A 13,128-nucleotide genomic window follows, 5' to 3' on the forward strand; every position below is an offset into this window, starting at 1 on the left:
TTTTGTATTTCCTGGATTATTATAAAATTTGTCTCAAAGGACAAAGAATGTGTCTCATATTCTTCTACGTCAACACAGGAATTTGATTCTGTTGTCCCTTGTTAGAAAATGACAAAAACATTCCATATGCGAACATCTCATTTGAGGAAAATTTATCCATGTTGTTTTCATAAGTTGTTAGATACACTGTAACGCGTATGTGTGTGAGACTAATCTCTCATTCTTTTTATTTATATATGTATCAGATCACAAGTTTTCTCAGTTAGTAAATTAAATTATACATCAACACTAAATTATTCTTGTCTGGCAGAATCTCAACGAAAAAAAATTAACATCATCTTATTCACAATGCATGAATTGTGTGAGGCACATATATATACGCACATAATAATAATATTGAAATATATGATGATTTGCATATTAACTTTCTTGATTTGAGTTGGTAAATCATAGACAACCTAAGTTGGTTTACTCTCCGTGGTGCCCTTTGACGATTAGTGTCATAAATCATAAGGGATATGATGATTTAATCAAATTGTAGTAAACAAATGTTCACTTATTATAGCATTGATATATTTTTTTTATGTATAAATTATTATTAATATTACATGCTATTTAAATATTATAATTCATATTATACATTATCATTTCAATGATATCATGCTTTACACATTATTTATACATGCTTAGCATGAGCATACATGAAAGTTGACTAGTTTCAGTGGAGTGATTGGTGTGTGAGAGGGTATACTCACATGAAAGGTAAGATCTGAATTAAAGTTGAAGTTTTTTAATGATATATTTTGTATATATTAATTTAATTTTTTTATAAAAAAAAATTGTAATTTTTTTTTTTGGAGATAAGTATTAATTTATTAAAATTTAAATTCTAAATAAATTTTAAAATTCTGAACTACTCATTTATCAATCAATTAGAATGAATTTACAAAACTCTATTTTATTATACATGTAATATATAATTAGGTGGGCAACAATATTTAGTTACTTTCATCCCTAACACGTGTTATAGGAGTATTCTATAAGTTTATTTATAAAGTAAAGTAAATATATTATTTTATCTTTACATCGTATATAAAATATATGAAAAATTGAAAACTTTTAGTTGGACACCCAAGGCCCCAAACTGCTCGAGTTGAATATAAAAACATTCGAATTCAATTCAAAGAGTTATTTAAATATTTTAACTTTAAAATAATAATATCAAATTTAAAACTTAATTAGTATTGTGTAGACCATACTATCAAATAATATACATTCGGTGCACAAATAGTGTACTTTTATAGTATATTAATAATGTACATTGTATTCACAAAAGAACATTATTTGTGTATTGAAAGTACATTATTTATATAATATATACTCAATACACGAATAATGTATCTTTAGTATATTAAAAATGTATTTTTTGTTATTGTCAGACCAATAATGTTTGGGCCTAATCCAAGCATAAATATTTTTGTGTTATAACTTCATCTTCACAATTTGGGCTTCAGCATTTACTAATTAGTGGGTTTTCTTTCTTATTTCAAATCATTAAATTGATGAATTAAGCCCAAAATGAAGGCCCATATGTTAAAATTAATTTTTTTAAAAGAGAAATTTCGTTGAAACTACGACGTTTTGGGTTCCGTTTCTTCCAAATCTCCCAGAATTGGAGTCTTTGCATGAACCCTAACCGGAGCTTTATTTGCAATAACATTTGATGTAAAAAATTCTGGGCCAATGATCAGTCTCAGGTAACTGAATATGAAATGGAATTTGTTTAAGCAATGGAATTTTATTTCAATTTCAGTTTCATATATATTTATTTTTGTAAATGGAAATTGAAATATCAGCATTCGGGTGTTCAAAGAACATTTTCCTTGTAAGCTCTCAAGAATGGCTTAATTTTATTTTTATTGATTTATTCTGGATTTGAAATGTAATTGGGAGAGTAATGGAAGACCGACATTATGATTACTTGAACTTTCTGCTTATGTTGTTTGAGCTTACTTGGATTTTGGTCCTTAAGCAGCACTTTTACTATCTCTTTCTAGAAGAATGAAATTCCTTAGTTCAGTTTCTTATATCAGTCATTAGAAATTATTCTGGCATGATGCACGTTTGCACCTTCGCCTGTGATTGACATGTATCAGTATCACTAAGCTTCTAATAGAAACTAATGCAAAGTTGCATTCTACATTTGTCTTCCTACAAGTGCTAGACTCATATGTGCTATTGTGCATTTGTGTTTCATCCAGAAGTGTTTCATTATCGTATTGTTCTGAATATCGAGCTTGGATTCAACCTGATACTTTGTGAGAATTAGAAACGTATAGATTTGATATGGATCTTTTATCTTTATTAATGCTGACTTCATGACTTAGCATAATTGGTGCTTTTGGACCTAGATATATCAGTGTTAGTCTGAAATGTTGTAACTTTTTCTTAGATACATCTAATCAAACTTCTTGTTGAGAATGTTTGTTTCCTTCCTTTTGTCTATGCACTGATGATATTCTCTTTACCCCATCCTGTCGTTACCTCGAGGTTTATGCTATATTATATTTAGTTTTATGCAGATACAATCTTCATGAACTTTATGGCTGTCCCAAATGAAAAGCATGTCTACTTTGTAATGTAAAGCTTCAGATTATTGAAATTAGTGAAGTCTTATTATGCTAGGTTGAACTGTCGCATTCTTACTTTTGTTGTTGGTCACATCATGAGCATCTAAAAAAATCCCCAAGAATTTCAGTTCATTTCATAGGAACAGTTGAAAGTGAAATTTCAAGGGAACCATTTGGAGGATGAATCTGTATTCATAGACAAATAAAACTACAACTTTTTTAGGAGACCAGATGCAGTTTATAAGTAACAGTCTGGATATTAACCTAATAGACTGCATATCTATCAATAAATTGAATCATTTCCTGTTAGTTACTCTTGATGGTCTTAGATGCTTCAAGGTTTATCATTTAAAGGGAATTGATGCATAGCAGTTCTGAATTGAAAACAATGTGCATAGAATCTATATATCTAACTATCTAAGAGTCTGCTCTTTGAGCTGTAGAAATAAAGAAACAAATATCAATACATTTTCAACTCACAAAATAAACAAACTACTCAAAACATAAAATCTAAAACGTAATAATAATATTGACATTCTTCAGTTCTAATGTAGCATGGTTTCATTGTAGTTTCTCTTTTCTTGATGCTATGAGAATGCTATTAATTCCGTACTCTAGAAGCTCTTGATTCTATACACACCTATATGTCAAAAGCTTCAAAATAAAATGGGAAACAATTAACCAACCCACATCAGGGCTCAGGAAGCAGAGTATAATTACCATCTTGAGACTTGGGAGGCATAAGGATCTTTCTCTTGGTGTTGCTATCCTTTCTATTTCCTCTGCAACTATGAAGTCTCTTTTCTCTGTTAAGACCTGTTATGTATGGGGTCTGATCCTTTATGAACTGTTCTTTTGCTCGATTGATATGGATCGTGTTTCTTCTGTGTAGGCATTGGCTTCATGTGCGTGTTAAGGCCTGTTGCGACTTCTTGCTCTAACACTCGTGAATTCTTCATTGTCACCCTAACATCTTCTCCACTCAACCTCAGAAAATGATCTATATCTCTTATGGCAGAAACTCCCTCTTGGTGAACTGCTAATAATACTATAAAGATGAGAAGCATAAATGCATGACGTGTAGTAAAATTCATGGTTTTTGTGGATTTAAGAGGAACAGGGAGGAGGAACTTGCTTGCCTTAGAGCAAAGAAATACTAAAGCAGTTTCTGTGATTCTAAGGCAGTGTTTCTGTGATCCATAGCTGTAGATATAAGCTCTGTGACTTATAAGATTTGGTGGGGCAATAAAAAGTTTAAACCAGGGAGGGATGGAATCCCTAGGTTGGGTTTTAGATTCACCCAATGATTCCACTACTCTAAATTAAGAGTTACAGAATCCAAGTAGGATAATAAATGCCTTTGGAACACCATCCTTGAGAAGCTAAGCATCTTTTTCACTTGCTTTCCCTGCATCTCTATCATTTGCTCTGCTTTTGTCTTCTGAGCAAATACCACTTTAATGTCTTTGACTGCCAGCTAAGCTGCCACGCTACAAATCTTATGTGACTCATGTTATGGAATGTGGCAACTTATATCATGTACCCCAGTCTATTTGCAAGGTATGCTCCTGAATAGATATCATTGTAATTGTAGTTCTTTTCCTTGGGTTGTGACTTGTGAATAATCAACAAATGCTTGAAACAAAACTAATTTCATTGTGTTGAACATAAATTTACAATTTTGTGGAACATGATATACAGTTACAATGAACATCGTATTTAGAGGTATAAAGTATATACTAAGCATAGCAAGCCAGGTTGCTGGATGCATGGTTAGAATTTATGAAATGCAAATGTGATATTATATTTTGAAAGCCTTGATTACAGGGTTTCTTAGTTGTTAAGGAATGAAAGGAAAGAAGAGGCCGAGGAGCTAAACTGCCAAGACTGGTACTGGGTAAGCAGTCATAAAAGCAAAATGTGATGAAAAAGGAATAGGGGAATATAAAATCCCCACCTAAAAAATCCAAACACTTGCTTTATACCTCCAAGAAATCATACTTTAGGATTGCAAGCTCTCTTCTCAATACAACAAAATAGCATTCCTGAGTTCTTGTGCTAAATGTGTTTCTTTATGCTTTTCCTTCTTTGCTCTTTAATATTGATAAATCATATGCTAGTTGGAACATACTAAAGTGCTTCTGATTCTTTATTCAAACTATGTTATGAGATTGTATGCAACCTCATCTCTCTCTATTTCTCTTTTGTTGTTTTTTTATTAAAAAAAAATTCACCATGATCCCCTTGTATCAAGTAGCCACATAACCCACATTTGGCCCCAACTAGGCAACTATATGGAATTGAGTGTTAGACTACATTTGGAGGGAGATCGCGTAATGCCGATTGTTCTATTAACAAAGTTCAAATCTTACTTAAAAGAGAATCAAGTTACTTCACTCGAATTACAAGTTGTTGGCTATATGCCTATACAGCCCCGTCTACTAAAGATATGCTATCCTACAGTTCATTATTTTTAAGTAATATTATCTGTATTCTAAATTTACTCAATTATTTACTTGTTGAGTTGTTGCTGACCTGACATATTTTGATTGATTTAAAAAAAGTAATTCACTATTTTCATTATTTTTTTCTTTCTCTAATAAAATTGGAACTTGCATTGTGAATTTTACTTTTTGGACGCACTTAATCATTTTCCCATTATTTTTAAGGTTTGTGGGTAGCCATGAACTCCTTTTTATTTTCTTGCTGTGAAAGTGACTTGTACAGTTGTACTGCATCAATCAAACAGTTCCCAAACGGCAAAAGCCAACAGGGAATTGAACCACAGAAAATGAACAAAAGCTCAATTAAGCCTTAAATCTTATTTTAATTGGTTTTATTTATGTAAAGCTTATATCTCTCCTTTGTACTAATATGTTAATTCCCAAAATTTGGAATACTCTCTCATGGATCATGGACAGAGAAGAATAAATTAATAATTAATAAAATTAGAAAGATGTTAATTAGAGTTTGGTGGGACCTTGTAGTTTGCTTTCAGTCTTACATCCTAATTTAAGGCTGGTACATATTTATTTATGTACAATTTTAGTACTGTGCATTGCTAAAGTAGGCTGTTTCCTGTCTACTTTGGAACAAATGTTAAAGATAAAGTGAAAGATTGTCTGGCAATATCTACATGTCTTCAGTTGGAATAGTGTTTAGCAGGTGGGTGATGGGTTTTCATGTTTTATAACAATCTTGTGTGTCATTATCAATGGGCCTCTTAGTGATCTTGGTGGGGCTCCTAATACTTCAATTTAATTAAATTGAACATTGCTTTGAATCATTGCCAAAAAAGTAGAATTCTACCATTAAATGTCTATTTAGTAACCTCACTATAATTTTGAAAAATTGCCTAGTGTGCACTGTGATCTAAGAATATTACTCTTGCATATGCCTGCTAGATCTCCTAAGGATGAACAAAAGGAAAAGAAGTAGAGAGTTGGAAATAAGCATAGATTTTGAGATTCTCGAATAGGGCAACCTTTTGAATTGTTATTGAATTTGTGGGTAGGCAAGACAACTTGGCAAACTGGAACATCTTAGTAGCTAGACGAAAAGAAAGCAAAAGTGATTCACGTAGTAGTGGCGAGTGAAATGGGAGCAGTCTAAACTATGAAAACGGGATTGTGGAATAGCAATACAAGCATCGTTTTGCTAAGCGAAGCAACTTGAATGTTGCATCCTGGTGAAAGTTTTATAGGCATTTTTTTTAATGTTTGTAATGTCAACAAAGAACTTTAAATTAAAACAAAGAAAAAAAAAGTTAATGTATTACTCCTCTGATTAGAGAGGAAAAAACGATGTGAGATTGTCGTGTTTATTACATTTGTTATGTACACATTTTGTATACAGGGTAGCATTGTTGGCGTGGAAGGGTCATGTGAGTTTGGGCAGTGAAATTCATACATTGATACATAGTTTATTGTTTGATATGACATTTTCTTAACACATTAATATGTAATCATGTAATATATGTGATAAAAATGACAATATTGGGGGCAAGCCTAGCCAAGTGGATTAGGCTGTTGACTTCGTAGCCTTGTGGTTATCAATCAGTTATAGATAATTTAAGTTGTTTAACCTCATTGTGATCCTTTATTGGCTTGAGTTACAAAGTCAGATTTACCTTGTGCATATCCTCGGGGCAGTGATTGTTAGTTTTCAAATAATTTACGAGAAAGGACCACAAGAAAGCTTTAATGAAATGCTTTGATTTACGAGAATAGACCACAAGAAAGTTGTTCATAGCTAACTAACTCAAACTAAAAAAGCTAATAGACAGTTCACACTTCACACGGGGAGTCAAGTGAAACTCAAGTAATAAAAGAGATCGATTTACAACAAACAGGCACAAACTGATAAGTGTGAACATATTGCAAGAACATATTCAATTCTTGCATCAATTGTGGTCAAATTTTATATGGCTGGAATGATCTTAAAGTAGACCAAGCAAGCATCTCCTTTAAACTTGGTTTTGGGGTGACATTCTCTTTGCATTGCCCCACTCTTTGTGTCTTTTCTCTTAGATGCTTTTAACATTTTAAATTAGGTTTTCGAAGTTTGATGCTTTTAACATTAAAATTATGTTAGAATATGCATTTTCATCGATCGCCAGGAAGCAAAGAGTTTATAATCTATACCTTTCTTTAAAGAGGCATTTATATAAACCCGTGTAAATGTTTAGTATTGCATCAACAATTATCGAAGGAATAAAGGAGATATATTATGATTAGTTAATTATTATTTTATTATTTAAAGATGATTATATTCAGTGTAGTTTAGAGTGGTGTAGACTACTATAGGCTATAGCTTGTTCTTTTCTTGACATCAACACCAACTTATTATATAATTTGGATGTGAAGCAAACAAAAAAATTCTTTGATTTCAAAGTTTTATTAGTTAAAGCATTAAAAAATAATTAGATCATAAATTCTCCTTAGACCCTCATGTCATCTCTTTTACGGATATGTATGTACACATTGCGAAAATTCTCACAAGCTCCATCTTTCTTATACCCACTCGTTTACGTTATAGACGTTCTTGAACTGCAGGCATTGCAGGTGCAGCTGATGCTATGGTGAACTGCATGCCGTTTCGTTGCGCTGATTGCACCACGAACGCAAACTGCGTCGCTGCCAGTGCTGCAGCCTCCTGCATAGTCGTTGCAAAAACACACGCATTACAAACTATACGTACAAGGGGTAAATCAATCTAAGTTGTTCATAGTTGACAAACTCAAATCAAGAAGGCCAATAGGCTCATGCTGAGATTAGAACTTGTAACCTTGTGGTTACCAAGTCAATTGACCAATTGGGCTTGGCTGGGATTGCCCCAGGCATGCTTACGGACTCAAATCTAGAAGGCCAATAGGCCACTCATGCTGAGAGTTGAACTTGTAATCTTGTGGTTACCAAAATCAACTGACCAACTTGGCTGGATAGCCCCGCGCATGCTAACGGGCTTAAACCAAGAATGCTAATAAGCCGCTTCTGCTGAGAGTTGAACTTGTAACCTTGTGGTTATCAAATCAACTAACCAACATGGCTGGGAATGCCCCACGAATTTATGTGTTATGAGGAAGGGTGAAGTAGTAGATTGGCGCGAAAAGATGGCAGACTATAATGGTGGTTTGAAGAAGTTGGAAACATAATGCTAACCTCTCTTTGTCTTCGCTGCTGCAAAATGCTGATTGCCCAGACCATGATGTAGCATGGCAAAAGAAAGCCCACCACCCTTAGCAAGAAAAGCTGCAGAATGCCAACTGGTTAGGAGTCGTGATTAATTATTGCGTAGATGAAGGGAATGCTGTCGATTTGAGTTGAACTTACAGAGAACATAGCAGATGGATCTTCCTCTTCGCCACCTTCACCGTCTGTAACGCTCATAGCATGACGCAATAGCAGAAGAGCCATTAGCTGCCATTTGTTTCAACATGTAAAGCATTAGCGGGAATATAAGTATACTAGTTGTGTAGTTTGATTTATAGAATAATAATAATAATAATAATGAGCAGTTCTCTAAGATATCAATCCACCACTCAGGTTGAAGAAAAGGAAAAATGGAGAATGAATTTGCTAGAGCTCACAATCAGTGCAACAGAGCGGCAGAATGCAGCACCACTTGCACTTGTCGCGTGATAATCATCATATTCAGCTTCCAATATTTGGCGCTCAGCCTCCGCAAGTGCCAAAAAGCGAGGGTCATGCAAATCCAGAGGCACACCAGAAATCTGCCATCCTCCCCTGATTCAATGGAGGAAAAAGAATGGCTTTAAAATTGCAAAGTGAGAATTTTGGCAATCTTTGTGTTGGCATTGAGGAAAGTAGTAATAACAGTTCAGGTAAGTAAAGTGACATCAAGAAGCCAACCAGACAATAATACACATTCAACTAAATTGAACTATTAAATGCCTACTTAATTAGTTTCTCCTCCGACTGGAAAATAAAAAATAAAAAAATCTTACCCAATATCAATGATAGTGTCTTCTGGTGGAGATCGAGGAGGGGCAGTATAACCGGGCTGGTAAGGCTGCATACTCAGAGAGGTATAATTAGCATCACATTATGAAGGCCTCATGGAAGGAAACAGAAGAATCAATGAAAACTAGAATGACCAAATTTTGGACCAAACATTGATTCTAAAGAACTGTACATTATGTGCCTGATGTTAGAATTTTGTTCATCATGTTCCACCCATACCAAAATGTAAACTCGCGTTTAATACACCATTTTGAAAAAGTTTATCCTAAACATAGAAACAATTTCCAAAAGTCCTTTGATAGAGAAGCCAGTAAACCTTCCCCACCTGATTTCAAAAATTTAATCTTTTACAGGTTTATCTAATGCGAAAACTGATTTCTTAGCCTCATAAAACACAAGACCACAGCAAAAATAATCAAGATATTGGCATGTACCTGATGGCATATCTCGCAAATAGTGTCCCCTTTCTCATTGCACCAATGTTGTACACATTTTCTGTGAGCATACTGCAGTAGAAATTTTCCCAGTAAGTCATTTCATCCAGCATGAAATTGAAGGAAGAAAAAGGGGAGGGACAATAATAAGCGGTCTAATAGAAAATCATAAATGCAGCAACAAATTGGAGTAATGAGTACTAATCCACAACGAATGTATAACTAAATGGTGGATAAGCCATTGAACAATCAGAGACTTCCTGGACTGCATTTATATACAAACATGATCCATTAAAACAGAAGAATAACTTCCTATAAACAGATAACTGGTCGATGAGTCACTGTGATTTATCCCTCCCTCCCTCCACAATGCTGGGAATTTCACCTTTTGTGGGCAAGATAATTTCAAAATACAATATAGTACCCATCATTTGGCCATCTGAGGCATCCTAGACAAGACAAAATCATGATGATAACAAAATTGAAAATTTGCCACAACTGCAGCAACCTTGTTTAGTAGGAAAATCATGAATCTCTTTGCACAACAATCGCTGCGATCTTAACAAAATCTCAAAGCCATCACACACATATAACATATTCTTGTCTAAATTGTCAGATTACAACAATTAAGCATTAGAAAAGGTTCAGCATACCTTGAGGCTGCCACTGCAAGAACATGGAATTTCCAAATTGTTGATAGACTCCTCCTCCTGGCAGATGCGACATTCGGCAATTCCAATCAGAGGAGCCCCCTCATCTTCCATCATCTCATCCTCTTCCTTATCGCTTGAGGAAGAAGAGGGCCCCACCATTTCTGCCCTATTTTCATAGAGATTGGCCTCCTGAACTGGCTGGATAGACCTTGCTTCATCTGGCTTTACAATCCGATCAACGTACACCAACAAATGCTCGCCCATTTCGCTAATGTATCCAATAACAACAATACCCACGTACAATGACAGGACAAATCCCTCAAAACCAGAACGAAAAAAAATACCCAAATCTTTGGTTTTCGTTCAGATTCGTAAATTCAATTAAAAAAAAGTTTTAAAAAAATTAAAAAAGATTCGATTTCCCCCAATATATATGTATATATTTAACAGCTTCCTTCCTTCCTTCAATCCAGAAAGAAAAGAGAAAGAAGAAGAGAATTAATGCGTATATATTGGGTTAGCAATATGATGTGAAAATCCACCGATCAGGCCGGTGCAGCGTGATCAGGGAAATTCAGAAACGGGAATTGGGAGTTCAATCCAAATTAAACTGGAATCTGGACAGAAAAACCGAGAAACGAAAATGTACCTGAAAAACAGGGGATTGGGAAGCTTTAATGGAATGAAATCGCGAATTTGATGCAACGCCAAGGAAAATAAGTTAATCCCTAATGAGTAATTAACCATCATAATTCACGGTTCCGCTCTCCATTTTTGCCATTCCCATTCTCCGTCTTCCTCGTTAATTTTGCTTCAAGCATTCAAGCTCATTGGTCATCGCTGTGAAACGTGGATATGCGTTTACATTAACAACATTTATTAGGCTGCAATCAAATATGTTAACAACTTCATTTTAATTAAACATATTGTTAGCACTGAAAATTTAAATGATGTTATTGTGCCGTTACAGATAATTGGTCATTAAATTAATTGCTATAATTAATTAAATTAGGTTAATATTTATTTAATTGGGTTGATTAAATAGCCCAACAAATAATTGGTTGGTCTAATTAATTAATTTAAGGTAATTATTGTTGAACTGCTGGTCCAAGTTGAAGGAATATATTTAATTGAGTTGGACTAGATTATTAAATCAATTGGGCTGCTCATATTGATGGCTTTGACTTGGTTTGGCCTATCAAAAATATATGTGGACTGCATAATTTTGAAGAAATTGTGGATATCATAAATTAGTTCGAAAATATAAAATCATGAATCTGGACATAATGGTATCCCGATACATTCTCATATTTAATTCAAATAATTAAATTAAATTGAGAATTATCCACATGGATAGGGTTGTTAGATTTTCTCTACACACCCACCACTATAAATAGTGGTTTCATTTTCAAGGAAATGGAGCTCTGAATATTTGCATACCGAAGCTTTGTCGAAATCTCGCCAGAATATTGTCTGGAACACGCTTGCAATTTATTTACACCAAGTAATACTTCCAGTTCGCATATTTCGAACTTGGCATACTTCCGGTTGGCATATTTCCAACTCGGCACCCTTCAAGTTGGCATACTTCCAACTCAGTACACTTCCAGTTCAACATACTTCTAACTCGGCATACTCCTAGTTGGTATACTTCCAACTCGGCATACTCCTAGTTGGTATACTTCCAACTCCGCACCCTTCCAGTTGGCATACTTTCAACTCGGCATACTTCCAGTTGGCATACTCCAACTCCGCACCCTTCCAATTCAGCATATTATGAACTCGGTACTCTTTCAGTTGGCATAATTCCAACTCAGCACACCTCCAATTCGGCATACTCCGAATTCAGTGCACTTCCAATCGGCATACTTCCAGTTCAGCATATTCTGAACTAGGCATACTTCCGGTCAGCATACTTCTAGTAGAGAATAAGAGGACTTCTATACAGAGATTGTACCCCTTTTTTGTTTGATACATATACTTTATTGTAACCGATACACTTTGAATTTTGAATATATACAATTCAAATATTTCGTGTTTACACATATACTTCTATATATATATGTGTATATATATATATATATATATATATATGATACACATATTTTATACTTTTATTTTATGTACATTTAAGAGTTTTTTGTTGGGATTAGAAGTGTATAAATAGCAGTGAGTTCTTGTTGTTGAGGAATCAGACTAGCTGTGCATAATTTGATAATTTTTCCAGTTTACAAGTTTTTATTTTTCTGTTAAAATTTTCTGGTTCATGGCCCTGCAAGGCTAATTCTCTAAACTTGGTCAAGATTACATGAACCCTGGATCAATTTGTACTGTGGGATTGAATTAATTCTTTATATTGAATTTATCTTCATTTGAGTAATTGATATTTTTCTGTGTTTTTATTTTATATGATTGTTCCAGTTAATTGCTAGGATGTCTACTAGTTTAATTACTTGAACAGTTTATTGCTAGATTAGTTAACGATTCGTTCAATTGGTTTTCTAATCTGTGTAGCAACTGGGATTTATTAATATGGCATTAGTATTAATTTAGTCCTAGGTGGAATATTAATATGAATTAAACATAGCCGCATGTGTTTATGTTATTCAGTTTCGTTGATTTTCTCATTTTAATGCTGCTATCAAGTTAAATATAAGTGCTTGTCTTGTGTTATTTGGTAGTTAGGGGTTGTTGATACCGCTTGTGTTTGATTACCTATGACTAAGGAAAATCGTAAATTAATTCCACAGTGAATACTCAATTATTATGAATTAACCATGAATCTATGATCAGTTACTAAAATCCAGTGGTGAATGTTTTCTTAGACTAAGTATTGAAATTCAATTGATTTAGTTAGTAAACTTTGGCTTGATTCTCATCTTCTCTATTCTTATTTATTTATTTACTTATTTTGAATGTTAATTTCATA

The 13,128-nt window shown here is 33.9% G+C and overlaps 1 protein-coding gene and 1 long non-coding RNA gene across 4 annotated transcripts; one reads left to right on the forward strand and one right to left on the reverse strand.

Moving 5' to 3' along the window:
• The first annotated feature begins 1,650 nt into the window (after positions 1 to 1,650).
• Positions 1,651 to 4,811, forward strand: LOC116021191. The gene is made up of 3 exons (XR_004098940.1): positions 1,651 to 1,757; positions 3,523 to 4,190; positions 4,458 to 4,811. It is a non-coding gene; the product is annotated as an uncharacterized LOC116021191 (long non-coding RNA).
• Positions 4,812 to 7,488: 2,677 nt separating this feature from the next.
• Positions 7,489 to 11,046, reverse strand: LOC116019687. 3 transcript variants are annotated; one of them, XM_031259978.1, is made up of 8 exons: positions 10,849 to 11,046; positions 10,200 to 10,467; positions 9,547 to 9,618; positions 9,097 to 9,161; positions 8,719 to 8,875; positions 8,462 to 8,548; positions 8,291 to 8,380; positions 7,489 to 7,784 (listed from the first exon to the last, which is right to left on the reverse strand). In XM_031259978.1, exons 1-8 carry the CDS (start codon positions 10,947 to 10,949, stop codon positions 7,662 to 7,664), a joined length of 963 nt encoding a protein of 320 aa, XP_031115838.1. In that variant the 5' UTR covers positions 10,950 to 11,046; the 3' UTR covers positions 7,489 to 7,661. The 3 variants fall into 3 exon arrangements, with proteins under 3 accessions (XP_031115838.1, XP_031115843.1, XP_031115850.1); XM_031259983.1 differs by having other exon boundaries at positions 10,200 to 10,661; positions 10,849 to 10,991; XM_031259990.1 differs by having other exon boundaries at positions 10,200 to 10,657; positions 10,849 to 10,979.
• Positions 11,047 to 13,128: the final 2,082 nt, after the last annotated feature.

Source organism: Ipomoea triloba, chromosome 1 (assembly GCF_003576645.1).
Source record: "Ipomoea triloba cultivar NCNSP0323 chromosome 1, ASM357664v1".
Classification (NCBI taxonomy): Eukaryota; Viridiplantae; Streptophyta; class Magnoliopsida; order Solanales; family Convolvulaceae; genus Ipomoea; species Ipomoea triloba.